The sequence below is a fragment of the Aedes albopictus genome, chromosome 2 (assembly GCF_035046485.1).
Source record: "Aedes albopictus strain Foshan chromosome 2, AalbF5, whole genome shotgun sequence".
In the NCBI taxonomy this organism is placed as follows: Eukaryota; Metazoa; Arthropoda; class Insecta; order Diptera; family Culicidae; genus Aedes; species Aedes albopictus.
The window spans coordinates 213,988,962-214,016,558 of NC_085137.1; the positions used below are offsets into that span (position 1 = coordinate 213,988,962).

Sequence of the window (27,597 nt, forward strand, 5' to 3'; positions counted from 1 at the left end):
AGGGCAAATCCTGGGCAGTCGGATAATGAAGTCGTCAAAAAAGTAATGCCAGCCAAAGTACTGTCAGGACAATTCATCTGCGAGAAAGATTCTGATCTTTTCGGACCAGTAAGCAGCCCAACAGGATACTAAAGCAGAACCTAGTGACCAAAACACGTGCCCGGAAGTTGTATGACGAGGTTCTGACAAATTACGAAGGATGCATTTTCAGCGAGGATAAAACGTAGAAATAGCAGTGGAAGCCGTTTTCCATTCAAAATGGCTAACTTTGACATGCTGTAACTTTGTTCTCATAAGAGCGATAGAGCTGAAAATATGACAGCGAACTACGAATATGGTGAATATTGTTATAACAAAATCTGAAAATTTTCGAAGCACGTCGAAAGAAGTAAACACTATGTGAAATTGATCAAAATAATAGCAAAATAACAATATCGTCACAGGCCTCAAAACAGGAATTTTTCACAGTGAGTTTTGTAGAAGTACCTGAATCACTTGAGAAGCTCCTCCAGAAATTTCTCTGAGTTCCGCATTTTTTTAATCACAAACATTTACTTAGTATTTTTGGTATAAACTTCTTCCAGAAAATTAGTTAAGAAATTCGTCGTAGAATTCCACAGAAAACATATCAATCATAAAAAATCTCTAAAAATAATTCACCAGAGAATGTTTTTTATTGGAACTTCGTCAAACATGTCTTAAGGAGATCACCATTTTTTTTTAATTCTGACATTCTTCTTCTTCTCTATGGCTCTACGACCCCACTGGGACTTGGCCTGCCTCTCTTCAACTTAGTGTTCTTTTGAGCACTTCCACAGTTATTAATTTAAGGGCTTTCTTTGCCTGCCCTTGCATGAATTTGTATGTTGTGAGGCAAGTACAATGATACACTATGCCCAGGGAGTCGAGAAAATTTTCCCGACTGGAACGGGAATCGAACCCATCGTCTCCGGAATGGCGATCCATAGCCTTTAACCACTAGGCTAACAAGAGACCCCTATTCTGACATAAACAACCTCAAGCATGGGTCTACGTTACAAGACTTGCAGAATAAGAAGCAAATTTCAAGCATGTATTACATGTAAATTTGTTCTGATTAAAACATATCATGTCTCTAAATAAATTGTATAACTGTCCTAATATCACACTGAAACAGTAAATAAACTGATCTGTAAAGTTAAAAATTTGGATTCTTGGATGTTTTTCAAGCTCCTCAGTTATATCGAGCAAAGGCGGGAAAATTCAAAATCTATGCGGGAATTTTAATTTTGATTTTGTGTGGCCACCCTGCAAATACTATCGCTTTATTCCAATTATGACATGGCAAGCCCATACAAACAACTTCAATTAGGGATGTTCCAATCAGGGATGGCATTCACCATTTGCAAAGAGTTACATTCACTTGCTACTATCTCAGTTCATAAGCATGCTATCAAAAAACAATGTATGGATGACTTTTACATTGTAGTTTTATCTGAAAGTTTGCCGAATATCATAAGGGTCGCACACGCATGCTTAACTCATGAGCGAGCTGTGAAAGCAACTCTCCACGCCGTGAATGTAATTTACATTCACGGCGCGGAGAGTTGCATTCACTGCTCGCTCACGAGTTAAGCATGCGTGTGCGACCCTTATGATATTCGGCAAACTTTCAGATAAAACTACAATGTAAAAGTCATCCATACATTGTTTTTTGATAGCATGCTTATGAACTGAGATAGTAGCAAGTGAATGTAACTCTTTGCAAATGGTGAATGCCATCCCTGGTTCTAATTAATAATCATTTTCATTCCAACATGTATTTGAGTTTTGTACCTACAAAGGATAGACAAAATGATCGAAACAGGCAAAAATTTTCCCTTTTCTGAAATGTTCAACTAGCTGTAAGGCTGTAACTTTTTGAAAAGTGCATCAAATATTACTAAATTTATACCGTAAGTTGATCAACTAGTTGTGTATTAGTGGTATAAAATTATGTAAAATCGGGCTGTTCTTGACGAAGTTAAAAAGGTTCTAGAAAAAGGCAAATTATCCGATGGCCAACTTTGAGCTGTTATATCTCCGGGTTTAATGGGCCGAATGCAATTAAATTTCAATCATTAATGATTTATATAATGAGTTTTGGAAAACGTTTGACTTAACATTTTTGGAAAAGTGAGAATTTTGCCTATCCCGATCATTTTGTCTATCCCCTGTAGGTATGTAGAGTAAGTAGATATAAATCAGGCCAAACATTTCAATAGCTCCTATTTGCATTTGAGAGGCTCTCTTTATTCACTTTCTCTTTCAATTATTGCAATGTAATGGTACACTTTTCAACTATTTTTGCAGTACAAATCCAAAGACGCTTGTTTTGACCATCGTTCAATGCAAGGATACAATCATAATACATATAAACAGCTGAGATATTAACGAAAGAGAGGAAAACCAAAGAGAGCCTCTCTTCTGCAGATAGGACCTTTAGACATGTTTGGCCTGAAATATAAAAGTAAGATGAAACGGACGGGCCAGAAATCGAAACTTTCTGCATACGAATTTGAAGTGATAGCCATCAAACCAACAAGCCCGTCTATATGGGCCCCTAAGCCTTTTTAGATAGCACTTATTATTTAACTATCTAAAGCTGTACTTTGTGTGGATATTTTTTACCAGTATTATGGTTTCAGCCCATTGTGCGCTGCATGGCAGTCGACCGATGTCAAAAAAGGAACGAACGGGATGCGTAATCGTATCCACACCGTCGGGAATCGCCAGGAGAACCCAGGAAGAACAAGAGTGGGCGGGTGATTTTAGGCGATGAATCGATGTGTGATTTAGCGTTTTTTTTTTTGCAAATTTTGCATTTGTAAGTTACAGGAATAAACGATCCAATTATTGTTAGTACGGGAATCGGTCCCGCCGGAGTATTGCCGGATTCCGGTCAATGAACAGGCAGAAATGCAGTGAAAAGTGCAGAAGAAAACAGTGCAGACGACGTAACTAGTATTCGCGACCCGATCGTGTTGTGAGGGGAATCTTATTTTTACTTGCACCTCGCTGAGCTGGAGGTAAAGTCTGGTGGTGATCGTGGCCCCAATACCACCCATAGGAGGACCAGCAGCAATATTCATTATCGAGACGGAGGACAGCAGCAATCAGTGACACCTGAACGAAGCTCGCGAGTTTGGATGTTCTTGCGTATTTTCTTCCGTGTAAGATGTAATTTTATATTATGTGTGGCTATCAGTCAGATATAAATATGTGCCTTTTATCATACATATCTTCAGAAAACCTTGTTTTGACGCAAAGCTCTTCTTCTTGGCGTAACGTCCCAACTGGGACAAAACCTGCTTCTCAGCTTTAGAGTATTTCCACAGCTATTAACTGAGAGCTTCATTTCCTTTCCTCGAAACCAAATTAAGAATTGTGATTTTGTCCGCTAATATTGACCACAAAGACTCATTTTGCAAGAAAAGGAAGTACCAGACATAGTTGTAGCAAGGAAAGTTGTGAAGCAAGAAATCTTTTCTGGAATTACTCGGAATATTTTGTATCACGTGTGGGTTGTCATAAATATCTAGAATAATATACGAAAATTTAAAAAAATAGTGGAACTAACGTATTTTCGGCAGTTTTGTTCTCTTCGTCTTGGGTTTTCTTTAAACCTGTTGAACTCAGAGTTGGCCTCAAGTGGAATACCTAACCTAGTCGAGTCAAGTACAAGACACTGAAGACGACCCTTCAGTTGAGGTCGAAATACGTATCTGCCAAAGGATGCAAATTCTTAATGGAATTGAAAGGAACAGTACTTAACTTCTTTTTACTATCAAATCCTTCCCTACAAAAACCCCCCATGACTAAGCGAACAAACCTGCCGATAATACCCTTAGTCACCCTATGTCAAACAATATTGATTGTTCATAAAATCCAAGGATGGGAACACTCACTTGGAAAGAGTTACACTCACTTGTTGTTTTCTCAGCTCAGCAGTGTGCAATCAAGAAACGATGTATGGACGACTTTTGGCTTGTGGTTTTGTCTAAAAGTTTGCCGAAAATAGTAAGGGTCGCACACGCATACCGAAGTAGTGAAGGAGCTGCAAAGGCAACTCTCCACGAGGTGAGTGTAAATTACACTCAGCTCGTGGAGAGTCGCTTTCACAGCTCTGTCACTACTTTGGTATGCGTGTGTGCGACCTTTTAGGTTATGTTCACTCAATAACTTGCTTGACCCAATCTCACCCCCATTCTTAATATTTAGACATAGGGTCGAAAATATTGAATATTTAAATAAAAAGAGCAATGACAGCCCGCTTTTTTCGTTGCATCTACTAGGCAATACCTACAGCTAATCACTTATAAGAAAATTTATGGTTAGGTACTTGTGTGAAACATTACGGAGGAGAAATTTTTTCAGAGTGATTTTCTAGTAGTTTCATCATATAAGTTTAGTCACAAATTTAACAAAAAAGATTATTGCTAAACATCTTATTTTGCATCATGACGTGTGAAAACATCTCCTCTTTGAAATAATATAAAGTTTTCAATATAAATTAGCGATAATTGATGAACTATTTCAAATTTTATGTTTCTCCAATCTCATCCCCCAGACCCATTGTCACCCCCATCGACGGTATTTCATAAACCGTCGTAAAAAAATCAAGTCACGGTAGATGTGGTCCTAACTATTTTACGCGAGAATTTTTTTACGACGATTTTTGAAATAACGCGGTTTTTTTACGACAGTTTTTAAAATGACGCGTTTTTTTTAGGACGGACCGTGTAAAAAACTTCAGTGTACTTCGTTTACTAATAGGAGGCAATCAGTGAAGTACTAGATTGAAAGTAGTGAGCTGGATTTTTGTATGGTGAGATGTTCAATTCTCCATTTCTGCAATGAAATGGTTCAAACAGCGTGGGTATTATGATTTCTTGACTAATTTGATGCTGTTTGAGCAAAAGTTTGGGTAACGGTGTTGTTGAAGTTGCATGAAATAAATAATACAACAACAAAGTTACCCAAACTTTTGCTCAAACAGCATCAAATTAGCCAAGAAATCATATAACCCACGCTGTTTGCACCAATTCATTGCAAAAATGGAGAATTGAACATCTCACCATACAAAAATCCAGCTCATTACTTTCAATCTAGTACTTCACTGATTGCCTCCTATTGGCCATAATAATACCAAAATGAGTTATATAAAATAGAAAGTAGGATACAGAATTGCATAAAACACTGTAGGGTTCACCGAAGAAATCCCGGGAGGAGTTACTGTATAAATCTCGAGCGCAAATCCCGGTTCGTAGAAAGAATTCCATTAGGATTCTCTGAATATATTTCGACAGAATACTTTGAAAGTTTACTAAAATGAACCTGTGAAGTAATTCCAGCAGAAATCCATTAAAGATTGCAGGTTTGAATTTCTGAAAGAACCCTTTCAGGATTTTCTAAAGCAATTCTAACAGAAATCCCTGAAGTTATTTCTGACGGAATCACGTAAAGAATACCTGATGCAACCTTTAGAGAGATCATGACAGGAATGCCGGCCAGAAGCTGTGCCGGTATTCCTGCAAGAACCATAGAATATGTCTCTATAGTGGTAATCACGTTCAAATGTGTGCGTGTCTCTTTTGTAGATGTAGTTGTGAAACTTGGGGGAAAATATGTGCACTCTTGCCCCGGTTGTTAGTTTTATCATTATTTAGCCGTTTTACCCAAATCAATTGGGTAATATTTGCATATGCAATCTGAATAGCCTTTGAATTAGCGTGCATTTTTGTGTATGGAAAAATTCACGCTCGCGTTCGTGTGTTGAAATGTCACTTATCTCTATGATCTAGGGTTGCCTGAAAAAAATCTCGGAATAAATCTATATTTTTTCATATATATATATATATATATATATATATATATATATATATATATATATATATATATATATATATATATATATATATATATATATATATATATATATTTTGAGGATTCCCTGAAGAAATCACAGCAGGAATCCTGGAAGGAATTCCCTGAAGGAATGCAGAAAAAAATAATTAAAAGAATGCTTTTAAGATTATCCAAAGCAACCCCTGCAAAAATCCGCAAAGAGAACTCCGGAGCAATCCGTACAGCAATCTTGTAAGCAATGTCTGAAGGAATCCTGAGAATAAACCTGGGAAGATTCTCGGAAGGAATACCTGAAGAAATCCTGGAAAGAATTCCTGAAGGTATCTAAATGCACATAAAATCGAGGGTCTATATAATTTAGGGTCCACAAAATCTATGTATACCTGTATATATCAGGTTCCCTGGGAAATTCCTACCAGGAATCTAAGTGAATCTTTCTCAGGATTCTGAAGGAATGCTTCTTATGATCTAGACAGTCCCTTTCAGAGTCCTAGCGCATTTTTCTCTGTCCATCTCTGAGTTCTGAACATTTTTTTGAGAATCCCCTCTAAGGATTCTAGATATTTTTTTCTTAATAATGTGGAAGATCCCCTCTTAGGATTCCTCTCAGGGTTCTGGGGCAATCTCTTTCAGGATTATAACGGGATGTCTTTCTATACTACAGGAGAATTTCTCTCAGGAATCTAGGAGAATCCGCCAGCGAGTTCAGGGGATATCCATTTAAGCATTCTGGGAGAATCCCGAGGAAAAACTTCTCTCCGGATTCTGAGACAATCCATTACAGATTCTTAGACAATCTATTACAGGATTCAGGGAGAATTCATCTCGGAAACCTGACGAAATCCCTCAGGATTCTGGAACAATTCCTCTAAAGATTCGGAGAGAATCCATCTCAGAAAACTGGAGTAATCTCTCCCAGGGTAGTAGGGAAATCCTTAATAGAATTCAGTTGGAATTCCTATTGGAAGAGTCTTTCTCTCTTTTCTGGGATAAGGTTTGTCAGGATGCTGGTGTGATAATTTACAGCATTTTTAAGGAATCTCTCACATAATTTTAGAGGAATCGTCAGTATAGGCTCCTAAAGTGGCTTAATTTCCCCAACAGGGGAGGAAAAAAAAAATAGGCTCCTAAAGTCCTATCGGGATTCTTGTTTTAAACCACAATATATGGTTCAAGAGTACATATTTGCTCATTTTTTGACGTCTTTATTAACCGTAGGTAGTTGGAAATATATAATTTTTATTTTTTTAGCCTTTTTGTCTCGTCCCTAGCTTATAACACATACTTTGAGTGATTTTTTTTCACCATGTTAGGAACATTTTTGAAATCCCAGTGCGAAAAATGTCGAGCTCAGTCACACATTTACCATTTTACTTATTTCGAATTTTCTCATTATTCCTTTGTTTTTCAAGTTCGAGTAAAGTACAATTCCGATTAGAATACCATGCTTGATCGTATTATTCAGTATAAGCGAGATTTCGTCTTTAATTTTAGGACCCTATTATGGAAGAGTCTCTTTAAAAATTCTGGAGGAATTTTTCTCAGCTGTATTATATGGGAATACCCATTACAATTCTAGGGAATCTCTGGATTCTAAGGGAATTCATTCAGGATTTTGGGGTATTCTCTACCAGGGTTCCCTAACAAAGGTGAAATCCCTTTCAAGATTCTAAGATATTTCTGGATGATCTGGGTTGATTCCTCTAAGGATTCTGGGAGACCCTCACTTAGAATCCCACTTAGAATTCTGATGAAATCTTTCTCAGCATTCTCAGGAACTTCTCTCAGACTTCCTGGAGAATCATTCGCAGTATTCTCAGAATTGTGGCGAAATTCCTCTCAAGATTCTGGAATCCCATACAAGATTCAAGAGGCATCCTTCTCAGGATTATGCGTAAGATCCTTTTAAGATTCTGGGAGAATATCACTAAGTATTCTGCGGGTACACTTCCCAAGATTATCTGAAAAATCGGCTTTCTGGCTCTCTTCCAGGGAAAATCCTTATCAGATTTTCGTGAAAACCCCTCTTAGGTTTCTAGCTACATTTCTCTCAAGAATCTGGAAGAACCCCTCTTATGATGCCTCTCAGAGTTCTGGGGGAATCACTCGTTAAATTCTGAGGAATACCTTTGGGGATTCTGGCAGAATTATTCTCAGTATTCTAAAGGAATCCATTCAGGATGTTAAAGAAATTCTGAGAAAATACTTAACCTTCCAGGTTCGTTGTATACAACGAGCGAGGTTTTCTGGTGGTGTTGTACTTTTTACAACAGCGCGCGTGCTGAAGGGTTAAAAGGATTCTGGAGGAATTCTTCTCGGGATTTTAGGGGAATCCTATCTCTCAGAATTCTGTGAGAGTATGTCACAGATTTCTTTGGTAATCCCGCCCAGTATTTTGAGGGAACCTTTCTCAGGGTTCTGAAGTAATCCTTCTTAGGGTTCTAAGCTACCCTTTTCAGGATTCTGGGACATTTCTTTTAAGTTTCTTTGGGAATTCATCTTAGAATTTCGAAAATCTTTTTTTTTTGTGAGAATCTCTCTCAGTATTGTAGATAAATTTATTTCAAGAAAGTGGAAGAATCGCTCTTGGAATTCCTCTCAGGATTCTGGGATAATCTCTCTTAGGATTCTGGAACATTTTAGGAGAATTCAAAGGGAAAGCTTCTCTTAGGATTTTAGACAATCTACCACAGGATTCTGAAAGAATTCATATCGGGGCTCTGAGACAATCCTTCTCATAGATATGGAGAAATCTCTCTTAGGCTTCTAGGAAAACCCTTAAAAGATTTCAGTGCTTAGTACAAGAGAATTCCTACCAAGATACCGGAAGCGTCCTGCGTACTTTACTAGATAATGTCGCTCAGGATTCTGTTGTAATAATTTTCAGCATTCTGAAAAATCTGTCATAATTCTAGAGGAACTCCTTTCAGAATTCTGGAGGAGTCTCTTTAAAGATCCTGGGGGAGTTTCTATCAGCAATCTGCGGGAATTTATCTCAGTACTATATTGGAATACTTCTCAGAGTTCTAGAGAATTTCAGGATCTCAGTTTTTTTTTCGATTCAAAAATAATAAATTTCTTTTTTTTTCAGAATGCACTGCCTCAACATTATTTACATTTTCGAATCAGAGTCGCATGTGCAATCTCAAATTTTGATATTGAATTTATAGACAAATAAAACATATCATGAACTTGATCTACATGCAGTAAACGAATCATTTCATAGTTTTGTAATATTTTATAATATCGAATCGATGTAAAAAAATCGATTCAAATCATTCGATTAAATCGGTGAATCCATTCTGCTGATCCGATCCGCATCGATTCACAAAAATGGATGTCTCAGCCAGATTTGCCCAATGCTCTCTATCATAACCGTCATCCCTACCATCTGCCCTACTCTCTACCCTATCCTCTACCATAACCACTGCCCTATCCTTTACCGCATCCTCTAGTCTATATTTTGCTTAATTGAACCCTCTACCCTACTCTCTATCGAAACCATTTTCCTACCCTCAACCCTACTCTCTATCCTACCCTCTTCCCTATCGTCTGCCCTACCCTCTACCCTAACCTTCTACTTCACTCCACTCCTTCTACTCTATCATTCACCCAAACCCTCTACCCGACCGTCTGCTTCACCGTGTACCCTACCCGCTACCCTACCATCTACCGTGACCCTCTACCCTTTTCTCAAAAAGCCCGGTCGATAGATACCCATATTGTATGGTTTCGTAGCACAAACTACCATTCCGTAGCCGTGACCATCTTAGATATGGTCCGCCATCTTGGATTTCGAAATAGGGTCAAATGTCGAGTTTTTACTTCTACTCATGAAGCCCGATCGATAGATACCCATATTGCATGGTATAATAGCTCAAACTACCATACTGTGGCCGCCATCTTGGATATGGTCCACCATATTGGATTTTAAAATGGCGTCAAATATCGTTATTTGACTTCTACACATCAAGCCCGATCGTATTCAAATATTCTGTAGTTCGCAAATCGCTCACTCATGGCGCATGGCGCATTTGCTCAAACAGCATCAAATTAGGCAAGGAATCATAATGCCCACGCTTTTTGCATCATTTCTTTGCAGAAACGGAGAATTGACCTTTTCACCATACAAAAATAGGAAGCAATCAGTGGAGTACTAGATTGAAAGTAGTGAGCTGGATTTTTGTATGGTGAGATGGTCAGCTCTCCATTTCTGCAATGAAATAGTGCAAACAGCATGGGTTATATGGGTTCTTGCCTAATTTAATGCTGTTTGAGCAAAAGTTTGGGTAACTGTTGTTGAAGTTGCAAGAAATATCTAATACAACAACACAGTTACCCAAACTTTTGCTCAAATAGCATCAAATTAGTCAAGAAATCATATAACCCATGCTGTTGATACCATTTCATTACAGAAATGGAGAACTGATCATCTCACTAGAGATGGGAAAATGATTCAATTTTGACCGGCCATACAATATACGAATAAAAAATGATCGATTGGCAAAGAATACGTTATTCTGTGTCTAAACATTACTTAAGAACGCAGTTAATATAACTATTTTCACCACTTGTTGTTCTCGAAATGAACTTCAGCGAATCGTAACTCTTTTGAAAAGAGTCATGATTCACTCACTCGGTTTCGCGAATCGATTCTTTGAGTCAACTCGCGAGTGAGTTACCCATGTCTACATCTCACCATACAAAAATCCAGCTCACTACTTTCAATCTAGTACTTCACTGATTGCTTCCTATTCATCTCATTACTACAAATCTAGTACTACACCGAACGTGCCCCATTAGCATTGGGCGATTATGTTTGAGAAATTTTACGTGCGATACAAAAATAGTTGGGTTCTCATACAAAAAATTTTACAAGAATAGTGGGGTGTCGAAATCGTTAAAATGCCTTTACGTAATAAATGGACAGCCCCTTAGGTTGTCAAACGAATCAATAAATCATAAGGGCTTGCTCACAAATGTCATAACGCAGCTCAAACGAAAAAAATGTCTCCCCATATAAACAGTGCTAAGCAGGAATGAGAAATGTACTGAATAAAAACGGTTACTGGCTGTACATTTGACATTTTTCCACACGAACATCACAGGCCCAGCCAAACACAATCCGCTCGAAAAATAAATGTCATAACATTTTTTTTTCCTGCAGCCTTCTTCCACGAAACGGTTTTCAAGCGCGAGAGCGCCAGTACTCGAGCACAACGACGATAGAAATTTCTGTCTCTCCCATTTTCGCATTTTTTTGCGTTTCAAACCGCTTCTAGACAAACTTCTTCACATGCATCACAAAGCTAGGAGTGTGCCTAGCTATTTGTGCAAATTTCTTTGCCGTGATTCTTTCAATGATTTATCGAGATATACTTTCGGGATTCCTTCCTAGATTTATCCTGGTATTCCGTTCGGGATTCTTCCAGAATTCCCACAGGGACTTCTATTGAGATTCTTTTAGAGATTACTGCAGAATACTTTCAAGGTTTTTCTTCTGAATTCTTTCATGAATTTCTTCCGGAGATCGTCCAGGAATTTATCCCGGGATTTCTTTTTGGGTCGCGACCCATAGTTTGAGAAACACTGATTTAGTATGTTTGTCACGCTTCAGTAGTTTTCACTTTCCTGTAATTATACGTCAACAGATAGTTGATAGTAACCGGCCACTAAAAAGCATCACTGCTATGCAACTGCCTATCAGTTTTTAATAATCTTCCTCGTTGTATCTCTGACCGATTTTCACATTTCTATTCCAGTGCTGTAACGATCAAGAAATGAATACGCTGAACAAGTCTGTTGGAGCGACCGAGAATGGAGCAGTGCACAACGAACGACTGGTAATCCTCGATGCTGGGGCACAGTATGGAAAGGTAAGAGTTGCATATGTTTAAGGTTTTTCAAACCTATTTAATGATGAATTCCGCCGTCGTCTTGTCTTGCCAGGTCATCGACCGAAAAGTGCGTGAACTGAAAGTGAAGTCTGAAATTTTGCCACTAGACACGCCTGCTCAGAAGCTGAAGGAGCAAGGCTTCCAGGCGATCATCATTTCCGGTGGACCGAACTCGGTGTACGCCGAAGATGCGCCACACTATGATCCGGACATTTTCAAAATAGGATTGCCCATTTTAGGTGAGGAATGAACAGTGTGACGTTAAGACATACCTACTAACGTTCATAACCTTTTCAGGTATTTGCTATGGAATGCAAATTATGAACAAAGAGTTTGGCGGAACTGTTCACAAGAAGGACATTCGCGAGGACGGCGAACACAACATCGAAGTGGAAGCTTCCTGTCCGCTTTTCAAGTAAGTATGATTTATGATTGTAGCACAACTAAAAGAGTAAACGGAGGAAAAAGAAAAGGATTGCTACTTAAGTTAACGGTAATCTTTGATACAATCCTCCAAGAGTAAACTTTTAGATACTAGGAACATCTTCCACTACTGCCAGTTTTGGATTGGAAGCTACACGTTGTATCACATTTTTTATTTTTTATTATTTTGAGTTTATGTAATTAGTACGCTAATTTGATGTTTTCCTTTGAAAAGTTAGTAATTTGATTGCGTGTCCAAATTAATACGTTATCTGATTTTACAGAGGCCTTACACAAGTGCAGTCGGTGCTGCTGACGCACGGGGACAGTCTGGATCGGGTTGGCAACAAGCTCAAGGTGTGCGCGTACTCGTCCAACAGGATTGTGGCCGGTATCTACAATGAGCAGATGCGTATCTATGGTGTGCAGTTCCATCCAGAGGTAATGAGTTGAATGCATTGGAACAGAAGGAACTTTTATCGTAACTTTAATTTATATATTTCAGGTGGATCTAACGGTGAATGGTAAGCAGATGCTTTCGAACTTCTTGTTCGAAATTTGCGGTTTCTCGCAGAGCTTCACCATCCACAACCGCGAGGAAGAATGTATCAACTACATTCGGGAGCGTGTTGGAAACAATAAAGTTTTGGTAAGTGTGTTGTGCAAGTGTTTCAGACAACGTGGGATTCATTGAAATTTCTGTAATTTCAGTTGCTAGTTAGCGGCGGCGTTGATTCCACAGTTTGCGCAGCCCTTCTACGAACTGCCTTAAAACCGGAACAAGTTATTGCTGTCCATATTGATAATGGTAGGTTTTTAGAATCTAAGTTTATTATTTCAAGCTGTGTTCAATCTTACATATCTTGTTACTTATTACCTAGGTTTTATGCGAAAGAATGAGAGTGCTCAGGTGGAAAAATCTCTCCGTGAGCTGGGTGTCGATCTACTGGTGAAGGATGCGCTATACCAATTCACCCGGGGAACCACTACGATCAAGGTTCCCGGATCGCTCTACAATCAAGATACGCCCATGCTGTGTCAGACGACCAGTCCCGAAGACAAGCGCAAGATCATTGGCGACGTATTCGTCAAAGTATCGAGCGAGATCATCAAGGATCTGAACCTGAACGCCGAGGAGGTTTTCCTTGCGCAGGGAACTCTGCGGCCGGATCTGATCGAATCGGCTTCTACGCTGGTCAGTACGAAGGCCGATACCATCAAAACGCATCACAATGATACGGAATTGATTCGCCAGCTGCGAGAAACGGGACGGGTAATTGAACCCCTGCAGGACTTTCACAAGGATGAGGTCCGGCAGCTTGGCTATGAACTGGGACTTCCGGCACATGTCGTTGAACGACATCCGTTCCCTGGTCCGGGATTGGCCATCCGCGTACTGTGCGCCGAAGAAGCTTACATGAAGGATTATTCAGAAACACAGGTAAGTTAACGTGTTGGCAACTAACCCAGTGATTCTAATAAACATGAGATGAATTTATTCCATATAAGGTGATTGCTAAAGTTATCGTGGACTACAAGAAGAAACTTGAACAAAATCATGCTCTGCTCAACCGTGTGTCTGGAACAACGTCCAAGGAAGAGCAAGAGGAGCTTTGCCGCATTTCCAGCGCCATAAAGCTAAACGCCACTTTACTGCCAGTTCGAAGCGTCGGAGTGCAAGGTTCGCAATAACTTCTTTCAAACATCTCTGCTTATCATCTAATAAATAACCCCCACAGGTGATAAACGGTCCTACAACTACGCCGTGGGTCTCAGCAGCAAAGACCAACCAAACTGGCAGGACATGATGTTCCTTTCCAAGCTGATTCCCAGAATCTTGCATAACGTCAACCGGGTGTGCTACATCTTTGGAGACGCCGTCAAGTATCCAGTACAGGACATCACTCACACCCTACTGACGCAGAATGTGATATCGCAGATCAGACAGGCGGACGCAATCGCTAACAGGGTATGTAATAACAAATGACATGAGATATTTTTTTTGGTGGGTCAAAGCTTTCTCAATCTATATTAGCGTCCAAAGCAACTGGGCAAAATTTGGAAGCGATTGATTGCGTCCCCGGCACGGTAAAGGCTGGGTATGCTGCGCAATTCAGATCCCATTGTGATCCACTAGCCTCTGCCCAGCAACTCCTATCCCTACCTCCACGCGGTACCGGCCGGAAACTATGAGCAACCTTAGGGAAGATCGGGTAACCAACCCCGGTGGGAACTTTGGTCGTAGGCTGACAGGGAAGGGGGGGGGGGGGGGGTTTGCTTCGGTAAACCTGAGCGTCTGTTCTCCAGGAGGAGCGGCTCACAACAGCGTCTGATCACCATGTTAGGGGCAGCTGATCTACGTCCGAGTGCCAGGGAAGGACTTTAAGCTCAACTGTGCACTAGGGTCCTCCGGAAAGTAGGGGATTGGTGTCAGGCCCTACGAGCCAGCCGTAAAAAAACCATTGTAACGGAAAATCAGCAACAGAATAATACGAACCGAGACCAATGGCAACGACCCCAGCGAACAAAAAGGACTTGCGATTGGAAACTCGGTACGTGGAACTGCCGATCTCTCAACTTCATTGGGAGCACCCGCATACTCGCCGATCTACTGAAGGGTTCGGCATCGTCGCGCTGCAGGAGGTATGTTGGACAGGATCCATGGTGCGAACGTTTAGAGGTAAGCATACCATCTAACAGAGCTGCGGCAACACACGCGAGCTGGGAACAGCTTTCATCGTGATGGGTGATATGCATATGCGCGTGATCGGTTGGTGGCCGATCGACGAAAGAATGTGCAGGTTGAGGATCAAGGGCCGATTCTTCAACTTCAGCATAATAAACGTGCACAGCCCACACTCCGGAAGCACTGATGATTACAAAGACGCATTTACGCGCAGCTCGAACGCGAGTACGATCGCTGCCCAAGCCACGACGTCAAGATCATCATAGGAGATTTAAACGCTCTGGTAGGCCAGGAGGAGGAATTCAGGCCGACGATTGGTAAGTTCAGCGCCCACCAGCAGACGAACGAAAACGGCCTACGACTCCTTGATTTCGCCGCCTTCAAAAACATGGCCATACGTAGCACCTTTTTCCAACACAGCCTCCCTTATCGTTACACCTGGAGATCACCACAGCAGACGGAATCTCAAATCGACCACGTTCTGATTGACGGACGGCACTTCACCAACATTATCGACGTTAGGACCTATCGTGGCGCCAACATCGACTCCGACCACTGTCTGGTGATGATCAAACTGCGCCCAAAACTCTCCGTCATCAACAATGTACGGTACCGGTGACCGCCACGGTACAACCTAGAGCGACTGAAACAACCGGATGTCGCCACAGCATACGCGCAGAATCTCGAGGCCGCGTTGCCAGACGAGGGCGCCTCTAGAGGACTACTGGAGTACAGTGAAAGCAACCATCAACGACGCAGCAGAGAGCACCATCAGGTACGTGGAACGGAATCGACGGAACGAATGGTTCGACGAAGAGTGCAGAACGGTTTTGGAGAAGAAGAACGCAGCGAGGCCGGTAATGCTGCAGCAAGGGACCCGACAGAACGTGGAACGTTACAAACAGAAGCGGAAACAGCAGACCCGCCTCTTTCGTGAGAAAAAGCGCCGCCTGGAAGAAGCGGAGTGTGAAGAAACTGTTGTGTCGTTCTCAAGAAACACGAAAGTTCTATCAGAAGCTCAACGCATCCCGCAACGGTTTCGTGGGAAAGAGAATTTCCTCATAGGAGAACACGGGGACAATGTATGCAGTGGACTGTTGATCATTCTTGATCGCTTAGGGAACCTCATATTGCGGTCAGATAGAATGATTTTCAGAAACAATATGTTTCAGTTTGTTCAAGTATCATTGTCTTCTACGTTCTCAAATAGTGTATATGTCTTTTTTTTTGTATTCTGTTTGGCATATTACACCTTATAACCTTCGGTTTGATTTTTGCCCCTACTGTGCTGCCGTTCTACGCGCGATTGTCCCATGTTATATGGGAATCCCATATAACATGGGACAATTATGCGTATAACGGCAGTGTGGTTATTGTTTCAGTATTGGGAAGCGATATTGTTCCAATAAGTTTCTTTTCTCTACACATACAGATATGCGTCATACTTCAGTGAACTACATGTGAGTATTAGAGATTGCTCTCTTCACATCTCACATGTAGTTGGTAGTACTTACCTTACCGGTCAGGCTAAGGCCGGGGTGGCCTCTGCTGTACATAGTAGTCGCCTCCATTCCACTCGGTCCATGGCTGTTTGTCTCCAGTTCCGCATTCTGCGTAGGGTCCGCAGATCGTCCTCCACTTGGTCGACCCACCTAGCTCGCTGCGCTCCACGTCTTCTTGTACCGGTCGGATGACTCTCGAGAACCATTTTAGTCGGGTTGCTATCCGACATCCTGATGACGTGACCCGCCCACCGTAGCCTCCCGATTTTCGCGGTATGGACGATGGTTGGTTCTCCCAGCAGCTGATGCAGCTCGTGGTTCATTCGCCTTCTCCAAGTCCCGTCTTCCATCTGCACTCCGCCGTAGATGGTACGCAACACCTTCCGTTCGAAAACTCCAAGGGCGCGTTGGTCCTCTGCACGTAGGGTCCATGTTTCGTGCCCATAGAGGACGACCGGTCTAATCAACGTTTTGTAGATGGTTAACTTCGTGTTACGGCGAACTTTATTCGATCGTAGAGTTCTGCGGAGTCCAAAGTAGGCACGATTTCCTGCCACAATGCGCCTCTGAATTTCTCTGCTGGTGTCGTTGTCGGCGGTCACCAGTGAGCCCAAGTACACGAATTCTTCAACCGCCTCGATTTCATCACCGTCGATATGAATTCGGGGTGGCGGGCGCGGTGATTCCTCCCTGGAGCCCTTTGCCATCATGTACTTTGTCTTCGACACATTAATGACTAATCCGATTCGCCTGGCTTCCCTCTTTAGTCGGATGTACGTTTCCGCCATCGTCTCAAATTTACGAGCAATAATATCAATATCATCGGCGAAACCAAGCAGCTGAACGGACTTCGTGAAAATCGTCCCACTCGTGTTTATCCCCGCTCTTCTTATTACACCCTCCAAAGCAATGTTGAACAGCAAGCACGAAAGACCATCACCTTGCCGTAACCCTCTGCGAGATTCGAAGGGACTCGAGAGTGTCCCTGATACTCGAACTACGCACATCACTCCATCCATCGTCGCCTTGATCAACCGTATCAGTTTATCCGGGAATCCGTATTCGTGCATAATCTGCCATAGCTGTTCTCGATCGATTGTATCATACGCCGATTTGAAATCGATGAACAAGTGATGTGTGGGCACGTTGTATTCGCGGCATTTCTGCAACACCTGGCGGATGGCGAACATCTGGTCCGTTGTAGCGCGTTCACCCATGAATCCAGCCTGATATTGCCCCACGAACTCTCTTGCAATCGGTGATAGACGGCGGCATAAAATTTGGGAGAGTATCTTGTAGGCAGCGCTCAGTAGTGTGATCGCGCGGTAGTTTCCGCAATCCAACTTATCGCCCTTTTTGTAGATGGGACACACGATACCTTCCATCCATTCCTCCGGTAATACTTCCTCCTCCCAAATCTTGGTAATGACCCAGTGTAGTGCTCTCACCAGTGCTTCTCCACCGTATTTTAAAAGCTCGCTTGGTAGTTGATCTGCTCCAGCGGCTTTGTTGTTTTTCAACCGGCTAACCTCCTCCTCAATCTCTTGAAGGTCAGGGGCCGGAAGTCTTTCGTCCTGTGCACATACTCCTAGATCTGTTACCACGCCACCTTCGGTACTTGCAACGTCGCCATTGAGGTGCTCATCGTAATGCTGCCGCCACCTCTCGACCACCTCACGCTCGCTCGTGAGAATATTCCCGTGATTATCTCGGCACATGTCGGCTTGTGGCACAAAGCCTCTGCGCGAGCGGTTCAGCTTCTCGTAGAACTTTCGTGTGTCCTTAGCGCGGTACAGCTCTTCCATCGCTTCGCGATCTCGTTCTTCCTGCTGGCGCTTCTTCATCCGGAAGACTGAGTTCTGCCTGTTCCGTGCCTGTTTGTACCGTGCCTCATTCGCTCTCGTACGGTGTTGCAGCATTCTCGCCCATGCTGCATTCTTCTCGTTTTTCAACTGTTCACATTCGCCGTCGTACCAGTCGTTTCTGTGATTCGGAGTCGCGAAGCCTAGTGCTGTAGCCGAGGTGCTGCCTATGGCGGATCGGATGTCCCTCCAGCCATCTTCAAGTGTAGCTGCGCCAAGCTGCTCTTCCGTTGGTAGGGCCACTGCTAACTGCTGCGCGTAGTCTTGAGCCACTTCTACGTTATGAAGTTGCTCGATGTTGAGCCGCGGCGTTCGACTTCGACGCGTGGTGATAACTGTCGAAAGTTTTGAGCGCATGCATACAGCGACTAAGTAGTGATCCGAATCTATATTCGCACTGCGGTATGTGCGGACGTTGGTTATATCCGAGAAGAATTTACCGTCGATTAGAACGTGGTCGATTTGGTTTTCTGTTTGGTGGTCGGGTGATCTCCAGGTGGCTTTGTGGATATCTTTGCGGGGAAAGAAGGTGCTTCGGACTACCATACCACGGGAGGCTGCAAAGTTTACGCATCGCTGGCCGTTATCATTCGATACGGCGTGCAGGCTGTTTCGCCCGATTACCGGTCTGTACATTTCCTCCCTTCCTACCTGCGCGTTCATGTCGCCGACAACGATTTTCACGTCACGCGGCGAGCAACCATCGTATGTTTGCTCTAACTGCGCGTAGAACGCTTCTTTCTCGTCATCGGGTCTCCCTTCGTGTGGGCAGTGGACGTTGATGATGCTGTAGTTGAAGAAACGGCCCTTAACTCTCAACATGCACATCCTTGCGTTGATCGGCTGCCACCCGATCACACGTTGTCGCATCTTGCCCAACACTATAAATCCTGTTCCCAGTTCATTGGTGGTGCCACAGCTTTGGTAGAAGGTAGCCGCTCGATGCCCGCTTTTCCACACTTTCTGTCCAGTCCAACAAAGTTCCTGCAACGCCACGATGTCGAAGTTGCGGGGATGTAGTTCGTCGTAGATTATCCTGTCACATCCTGCGAAACCTAGTGACTTGCAATTCCATGTTCCAAGTTTCCAATCGTAGTCCTTATTTCGTCGCGTGGGTCTTTGCCGATTGTATCGAGTCGTATTTTCTCCTATGTTATTCGCAATGGGGATTTTTACGGGTGGCTTATTGGGCCTACGCCAACACTCCTGTCTCGCCGGAGGGCCATCGTGCCAGTTCTGTTTAACGTCCCAACCAACACTGGGACGACCACGCTGATGGGGCTACCACCTTAGATCTAGCTGGGCGTGGTGCAGCGTTTCTTACTCAGCCGCTGGATGCCAGAACAGACGCTGTTTGAGCCGCACCTCCTTGGTGAACAGACACTCGGATCGTACCTCCTCAATCTAGCTGAAGTCAGAAGGACAACAGTGCCCAGGCTGCGCTACCAGCTAAGCACACAACTCTTAGCTGGCGGTCTTTGTCATCGTTTGACCCGTGGAAGCATGAGGTAGGAACTTGTGAGGACCAGAGCTATATTGGACGCTCTCCTTATCGACTCACCGTTTTGCAGCTGGTAGTAGTGTGGACATAACTGGTTCAGTGGATAGAAGTAGATTGTTGGAATTATCGTTCTTTCTGATTCTGACCACCATCGACATCAGGTCGTTATCCACGCTTTTTTTTCACCCATCATGGCTGCAGAGCGTCGTGCAAATTCCGAAGGAGGAATGGAGGTTGAAAGTACTGACGGTACTTCTATCGGTAAGGTTAATCAGGAGAATCCTGTTATCATCGGTTTGCAAGCAGCCACAGGTGATTGTGTGGAGGATGCAATGTCTCTCAACAAATCAAATGGGACTGGTGCGAATTCATCGAGTGGAACCCGATCAAAGGGTGAAAAGGGCACTGCTACCAAAGGGAAATCTAAACAGATTTCCTACAATGGTTCTTCTTTACCAGAACGAGCTGTTAAAAGTGAAACTGATAGAATCCAAGTGAGACTTGTAAACGGCACTTTCACCAACGCGATGAAAGACTCTCTTTTACGAGATCTGAATTTGTGCTTGTTTTCTTCACCGCCCAACTCGTTTGTTCCAAGTTTTTCTGGGTCTGGCCTCAGGTTCAGTGCCGTGTGGTTCGCGCCTGACAACAAAGAAAGCTGTGACTGGCTCAAAGAGAAGCTTGCTGCAATAAATGATGTGGCTGGTGAATTCAAGTTCATAGTAGAACCGCTCTCACTGTACCAAAACAAGGTCAGTTTTAGCATTCCTTGGGATGCAAACGAAAACTTGAAAAATGGAGATATTCTTCATCGTCTCAAGTTACAGAATCCTCGGATTCCAATAGACCGTTGGCGGATTGTAAGAACCCAGCAATCCATAGACTATCGGGTCATTTTCTGCTGTATCGATGATGATTCTCTGCACATACTCAGAAATAGTTATTTCAAAATCAACTATACTTTCGACAAAGTTGTTGTTAAAGTATCACAACAGAGTAGCTCTGCCAAAACTTCATCTGTAGCGGGCGGTTATTGAAGTGATCATTGACAGCTATTTCAATGAACATAACAGCTGGATACGTCTACCAGAAATATCTGCAGAAATATCAAGCTGATGTGTTTCTTGTGAATAGTTAGTCTTCTACCTGCGGGTTTTGGCTTCTTAAGGTGTCTTACTGCATCACTAAGTTTTCAAACGAATCATTGACTTTTTGCTTTTCAATGATTGTTTGCCTCGCATTTTTGAAGTGATAAAAAACTGTCAATTCTGCTGCAACGCAGCAGAAAAAGTATCATCGCAATCACTGCGAGTGAGCATATAGGATGATACTTTTTCATACAAATATTCGCTTTGGTGGTAGAGAATTATCACTTTGAAATTTTGAGGCTTGTAAAAGAACAACAGGGCAGTCAGGCCATGGTGAGTTCCGTATCACCCGTGCCTATCCCTACGGATGACAAGAGATCTGATGGATTGGATCTCACAAAGAGGAACGGAGGTTGACGTTTTGGACGGGAGATGCGATAACAAAAAGTGCAACGTAATTGTACAGATGAAAATCAAGTGAAGACTAAATCTCGACATTATCCGTATTTATGATCGATTTGTGAAGTGGATGATTAGAAGGCATTTGAACTTAATTGTCAGTAAATTGTCTATCCTAAATTTCTTAATTATAATTAATGGAAAATTGATTAATTTGTAGATCCTAAACCTAAATAGTACGGAGTCGATAATCACATACATTTGTCGTTCATTGAGTCAACATTTGTAAGTCATGCTAATTTGAATTGGATTCTATTATACTACTGTTAACTTATCAACTAAATATGTTAATCCTAGATAAAATTCGTGCGAATTCAAGCAAAACCGAATTAAGAAGTGTTTCGGAGTAAAATAGGAAGGACACGAAATGTAAGTCCAAAATTGTGTACATTTGAGCATTACCTAACCTTCAACAAATATACTTACAGCTTGAAGCTGCATTCGCTGCTGAAAAGACGTGGCCACTTAATACCTATCCGAAACAAGGCTCATATCCAACATGGCTGCCGATGCTGATGATGCCGTAAAAAGCCTTAAGCCTAATTGAGCAATTAGCTTTTCATTTACGCATTGGCGTTTCAACCTTTTTTTTTCCTTTTTTTTCCTTTTTTAGGGTTTTGGCTTTTCAAAGCTTTTAGAGCTTTCGGCTCTTTCTACGCATCGGCGTTTCAACCTTCAAAAAGGTTTTTTTTTCTTCTTATTTTTTTTTTAGTATTTGAAAACCATTAGAGCTTTCGGCTTTTTTACGCATCGGCGTTTTAACCCTTGTCAAGGGTCTTATGTCTTCCCTTCCCCCCTCTCATTCCTCTTTCCTTTTCCAAATCCCAATCCGTTCCCTTATCCCACCCCATTCTCCATAATTTCCAAAAGGGTAGATGATGACATAGGCATTAAGTAGGCGAGGCACAAATCTCCCGTCTGATGGAGAACGTGCCGCCTGAGCCGACGTTCTGATACCTGAAGGTACCCGACATAACGTGGAACGTTACAAACAGAAGCGGAAACAGCAGACCCGCCTCTTTCGTGAGAAAAAGCGCCGCCTGGAAGAAGCGGAGTGTGAAGAAATTGTGTGTGAAGAAACTGTTGTGCCGTTCTCAAGAAACACGAAAGTTCTATCAGAAGCTCAACGCATCCCGCAACGGTTTCGTGCAGGAATAAAGACGGAGGCCTCTTGACGGACGCAGCACTTCGATCAGCACCTGAATGGCGTGGAGAACGTAGGCACGCCAGTGCAGCGGAGGACGGAAATCAACCAACTGACACGCTGAGGGAAGTTAAGGATGCCATTCACCAGCTCAAAACCAACAAAGCAGCTGGTAAGGATGGTATCGCAGCTGAACTCATCAAGATAGGCCCAGAAAAGTTGGCCAACTGTCTGCATCGGCTGATAGTCAGGATCTGGGAAAACGAACAGCTACCGGAGGAGTGGAAGGAAGAAGTAATCTGCCCTGCCCCATTCACAAGAAAGGCGAATGTGAGAACTTCAGGGCGATTACTATTTTGTATGCTGCCTACAAAGTGCTATCCCAGATCATCTTCCGTCGTCTGACACCTAAAACGAATGAGTTCGTGCGAAGTTATCAAGCCGGCTTCATCGACGGCCGGTCGACAACGGACCAGATCTTCACCGTACGTCAAATCCTCCAGAAATGCCGTGAATATCAGGTCCCAACGCACCACCTGTTCATCGACATCAAGGCGGCATACGACAGTATCGACCGCGCAGAGCTATGGAGAATCATGGACGAAAACGGTTTCCCTGGGAAGCTGGCTAGCCTGATTAAAGCAACGATGGACAGTGTTCAAAACTGCGTAAGGGTTTCGGGTGAACTATTCAGTTCATTCGAATCTCGCCGGGGACTGCGATAAGGTGATGAACTTTCATGCCTACTCTTCAACAACGCTCTGGAAGGTATGATGCGACGAAACGGGTTCAACAGCCGGGGAACGATTTTCACAAAATCCGACCAATTTGTGCTTTGCGGACGACATGGACATTATCGCTAGAACATTTGGAATGGTGGCAGAGCTGTACACCCACCTGAATTGCGAAGCAGCAAAGGTCGGACTGGTGGTGAATGCCTCAAAAACAAAGTACATGCTGGTAGACGGAACCGAAAATGACCGGATCCGTCTGGGTAGTAATGTAACGATAGACGGGGATACTCTCGAGGTGGTGGAGGAATTCGTCTACCTCGGATCCTTACTGACGGCTGACAATAACGTGAGCCGTGAAATTCGAAGGCGCATTATCAGCGGATGTCGGGCCTACTTTGGGCTCCAGTAGAAACTGCGGTCGAAAAAAATTCACCCACGCACCAAATGAACCATGTACAAAACGTTAATAAGACCGGTGGTCCTCTACGGACAGGAGACATGGACCATGCTCGAGGAGGACCTGCAAGCACTCGGAGTTTTCGAGCGACGCGTGCTAAGGGAGATCTTCGGTGGTGTGCAGGAGAACGGTGTGTGGCGGAGAAGGATGAACCACGAGCTCGCTGCACTCTACGGTGAACCCAACATCCTAAAAGTGGCTAAAGCTGGACGGATACGGTGGGCAGGGCATGTTGCAATAATGCCGGACAACAACCCTGCAAAGTTGGTGGTTGCTAACCATCCGGTTGGTACAAGAAGGCGTTGGGCGCAGAGAGCACGATGGGTGGACCAGGTGGAGCGTGATCTGGCGAGCGTTGGGCGTGACCTGCAGTTGCAAATCGAGTGTTATGGCGACAAATTGTTGATTCAGTGTTATCATGAATTTGATGTTGAACTAAAAAATTTGATTGATTGATTTGTCTTTATTAAAGAGACTTTCAACCCTTGGCTGCCACTAAATAAATGAAATGAACGTGATCAGTCTCTATAATATAGCTAAATCAATCAACCAAATCAATATAGGTACGTGACCGCTTGCTTACCACATGCGGAGAGGACACAACTCCGGACAAGCTTGTCCAGAGGATGTGTAGGGATGAGTTTGACTGGAATTCCGTTTCAACGGTATTCACTAACGAAGTTTTCGAGCTACAGAGGAGATGGCGCGTTGACTCGTAGAATGGCAAGTTCAGGCACTATACAAGAGGTGGTCCAAGGGTTCGCAGTCTGCTACGTAGGTCATATCCCCCTAAATAGCGATTAAATGGCCGCGGGGAGAATATCCTGGTAGCGTTGCTGTCGTGGGGTCGGTATACTGGCTTGGATCCGAGCCCGCTATTGGAAAGGGTTCCCGGGGCAGGTTGAGGCTCTTTGTCGGCAGGGATGACATTTCGCACTGAAAATGTGCAGAGTGCAGCTCATTTTCATATTAAAACCGCGCACACTTGCACTCAAACTGAGGAGCATGCCATCCCTGCTTGTCGGTACGGTATGACTTTCTGTATGCTGGCTGATCCTGACAGGGGTTAAATCCCTGTACACGCGTTATCAGTTCTTGATACTTGCTGTGCAATTGGAAGCAGGTGTGGTGTCGACCCTGTCTGCCTTCCGAGGAAAAAAGGAGAGGATTCCCCAAAGCGAGTCATCGATGTTTGTTATTAGAGGCTACGCAGCTAACCTTGAGGGTGCGATATGCATTAGTACCTCTGTGCAGCAATGCGTTTTTGGTGGTTCCTGAGAGACGAAGTGTTTGGTGACCATGGGGTCGAGGAAAGAGTAGTCCTGGTCTTTACTTTTGTTGTAGAAGACGGTCCTCAACCCCACACTAACTGCACCTTGTAAGAACTTTATAAGAATTTGTAAGAACTTTGTAAACATCTTTTGTTGTCCCGTATTTGGATAGGATAGGCGGAGAACTCAATATCCGAAAAGCCGACGAATAGGCCCACGCATTTCGGGGAAAAATAGCATCAGTGATCTGTTGGTGTTCTCTCTCTTGAATGATTCATCAATCTGCTTCGCCTCACAAAATTCTTTACAATTGTGTAAGAATTTTGAACATAATTTATTTGTCTTTTTTTCCAGATTTTGATGGAAAACGAATGCATGCGAAAAATCTCGCAAATGCCCGTCATCCTGATACCAGTGCATTTCGATCGGGACCCGGCACCCAAGACGCCATCCTGCCAGCGCTCGGTCGTGCTGAGACCGTTCGTCACCAACGACTTCATGACGGGAGTTCCGGCCGTGCCCGGTACGGACCGATTACCCCTGCACGTAAGTTTCCGTTTATGTTTGTTCACATATAGGGAAGGAGATTTAATCCGTATTTTTCAACTTCAGGTTCTGCATAAAATGGTCGACGAAATCGGTAGCCTAAGCGGCATTTCGCGAGTCCTATTGGACCTGACTGCGAAGCCACCGGGCACGACCGAGTGGGAATGATTCGCCCAAACAGCGACACGATGCTTACTGCAGCCGCCGCCACCACATCCACCACCACCACCAGCGTCATCCTTGCTTGTCTCATCAGCATCATAAAGTCGTTAACGTCATCACCATTGCGGGCTGCTAGAATTTCACCGAAGGCATCGCTGCCAGCTGTTGTAGCGGAATTATCATCATCTTATAACGAAAAGAGCTAGGTTATTTTTCTACCACTGTAGTGTGCGGTACAGGATCGGATTAGAAAACGTTTAACGTTTATCTGGACAAGGATTGATGAAATAAGTGACATTGAATTGCCACACATCGTCGATCCTGAGGAGAATTGTAAAGAATACATATATAAATATGAGAGAAATGCAGTTGGACAGTGATGTTCGCAGAAATGCCAAGAAAATATTGCTGCTTGGAGAAGCGTTAAGGTTTAATATATTTTGGGGCAAAGTACCCAAACTGAGAGAGAGAATATGCGGCTCCGCTTCGCTAATAGAATCAACATGTGTCCATCAGGTGTTTAATTTGTTTAATTAAATGTTTATTGAAAAGCACCTATCGACATTGAATTGGAAATAAATCAAAACTTTACTAAGTTTTTTGAGTCTCCATTTTTACTCTAATCTATGTCCGTACAAGAATGTGTCCTTTTCGTTGACCTTACCAGTGCACACTGTACCTAATATGCAGTTCTCCAGATATGTAATGTTGAAACTACTATAGCAAACAATAAACAAAAAACGAACAATCTTTACAAATATTCTATTATTTTTTTTCATTGAACTTACCCGTTCTCCCGACCCAATGCTCAAAAAAGACATAATTGGTTCAGCATTTTTCTTGTGACAATCTTCAAGGATGTTTTGAATTACCGAGAAAAACTTTGGCTCGTTTGTTTATCATTTATCACCTTCTAGCTATTGTGCGATCCACCAGCGCCAGGCATTGTACAATATTCCTCTACTAATTTGGATTACTGCACAGTGCACATCCTTATACGCATTAGGTAATGCATGAAGAGAGTTTGTCTGTTTTGAAACATTTTATTTTGTGATGAAGAACGAAAGCGCGATAGAAATAATACATCAATCAAGATGCTAATTACAATTTACATACCGAATTATTGTATTTTAGAAAAAAATTTGACCTGGCCAAAACAGTTTAATCGCTTTATCTTTTTTGTTTAAAATTTTACGTCAAAGTAGTCTAATAACCACTTTTAGAACTTTCAAAACCGCACATTTTCGTGCGCGGAGAATGTTGCTACGTCATTCCGTTCAAAAGATATTGATGATTTTCTAGAGAAAATAGGCTCTTTTCAAGTATTTTTTACTTCAGTTACAAAAGTAAAACCCCTCCAATTTTTTGAAATGTTTTATAACAACAATGCTTGCCCCAACCCTTCATACCTATCACTTTCAAAAAACTGTGATATTTTAAGAAAACACCTGTAAAAGAGATAACGACCATCTTAGCGCACGAAACGACGCGTATTCTAATGCTCCTACAAGTGTTTTTGAGGGACTTTGATGAAAAATCGAAATTGAAAAAGTTAAAGCCAGAAAACCGGTTTTTCTTGAACCACCCTAAGCTTATTCAGGAAAAATATCTCTAGATCGGTCAGTTTACAGCAGCCTCCTGTCACGCGGCCATGTTTTTGAGGTCAGCATATAAATCCAAGAACAATTATTGACTGTGGCTGAATCATATCAATAACAATTATAAATTTTATGGAAACTTTTTTCCCGTGACGAAGACGAGCCGATACTATTACGACTTCATTTTTAAATAAATAATTGCGAAATTAAAAATCATGTTTTGCTTAAACTAACGATTTTAAAAAAAGAAAAAAATTGGTTGTGAAAAAAAGTTTCGCCGCTTTTGATTTTTGCTCCTGGAATTGTGTTTGTTTACCAACTTTGCGCTGTCATGGGGAACCAAGCCGCCGAGCCGCCGCTATTATGTTCAACGAGGCGGCT

The 27,597-nt window shown here is 42.8% G+C and overlaps 1 protein-coding gene across 1 annotated transcript; it reads left to right on the forward strand.

The window, feature by feature from the left end:
* Positions 1-2,811: 2,811 nt before the first annotated feature.
* On the forward strand, positions 2,812-26,378 carry LOC134283939 (GMP synthase [glutamine-hydrolyzing]-like). The gene is made up of 12 exons (XM_062851099.1): positions 2,812-3,191; positions 11,649-11,762; positions 11,836-12,022; positions 12,081-12,198; positions 12,491-12,647; positions 12,712-12,855; positions 12,918-13,014; positions 13,088-13,647; positions 13,716-13,887; positions 13,946-14,175; positions 25,265-25,456; positions 25,523-26,378. The coding sequence occupies exons 1-12, from the start codon at positions 3,168-3,170 to the stop codon at positions 25,622-25,624; spliced, it is 2,097 nt and encodes a 698-aa protein (XP_062707083.1). The 5' UTR covers positions 2,812-3,167; the 3' UTR covers positions 25,625-26,378.
* The last annotated feature ends 1,219 nt before the right edge of the window (positions 26,379-27,597 follow it).

Excerpts from the sequence above, each read along its gene's own strand:
- LOC134283939 (XM_062851099.1), top strand. The coding sequence starts at position 3,168 with ATGTTCTTGCGTATTTTCTTCCGT. Across the intron at positions 12,023-12,080 it reads AATAGGATTGCCCATTTTAG|GTATTTGCTATGGAATGCAA; the intron begins GTGAGGAATGAA and ends TAACCTTTTCAG. Across the intron at positions 25,457-25,522 it reads CGGACCGATTACCCCTGCAC|GTTCTGCATAAAATGGTCGA; the intron begins GTAAGTTTCCGT and ends TTTCAACTTCAG.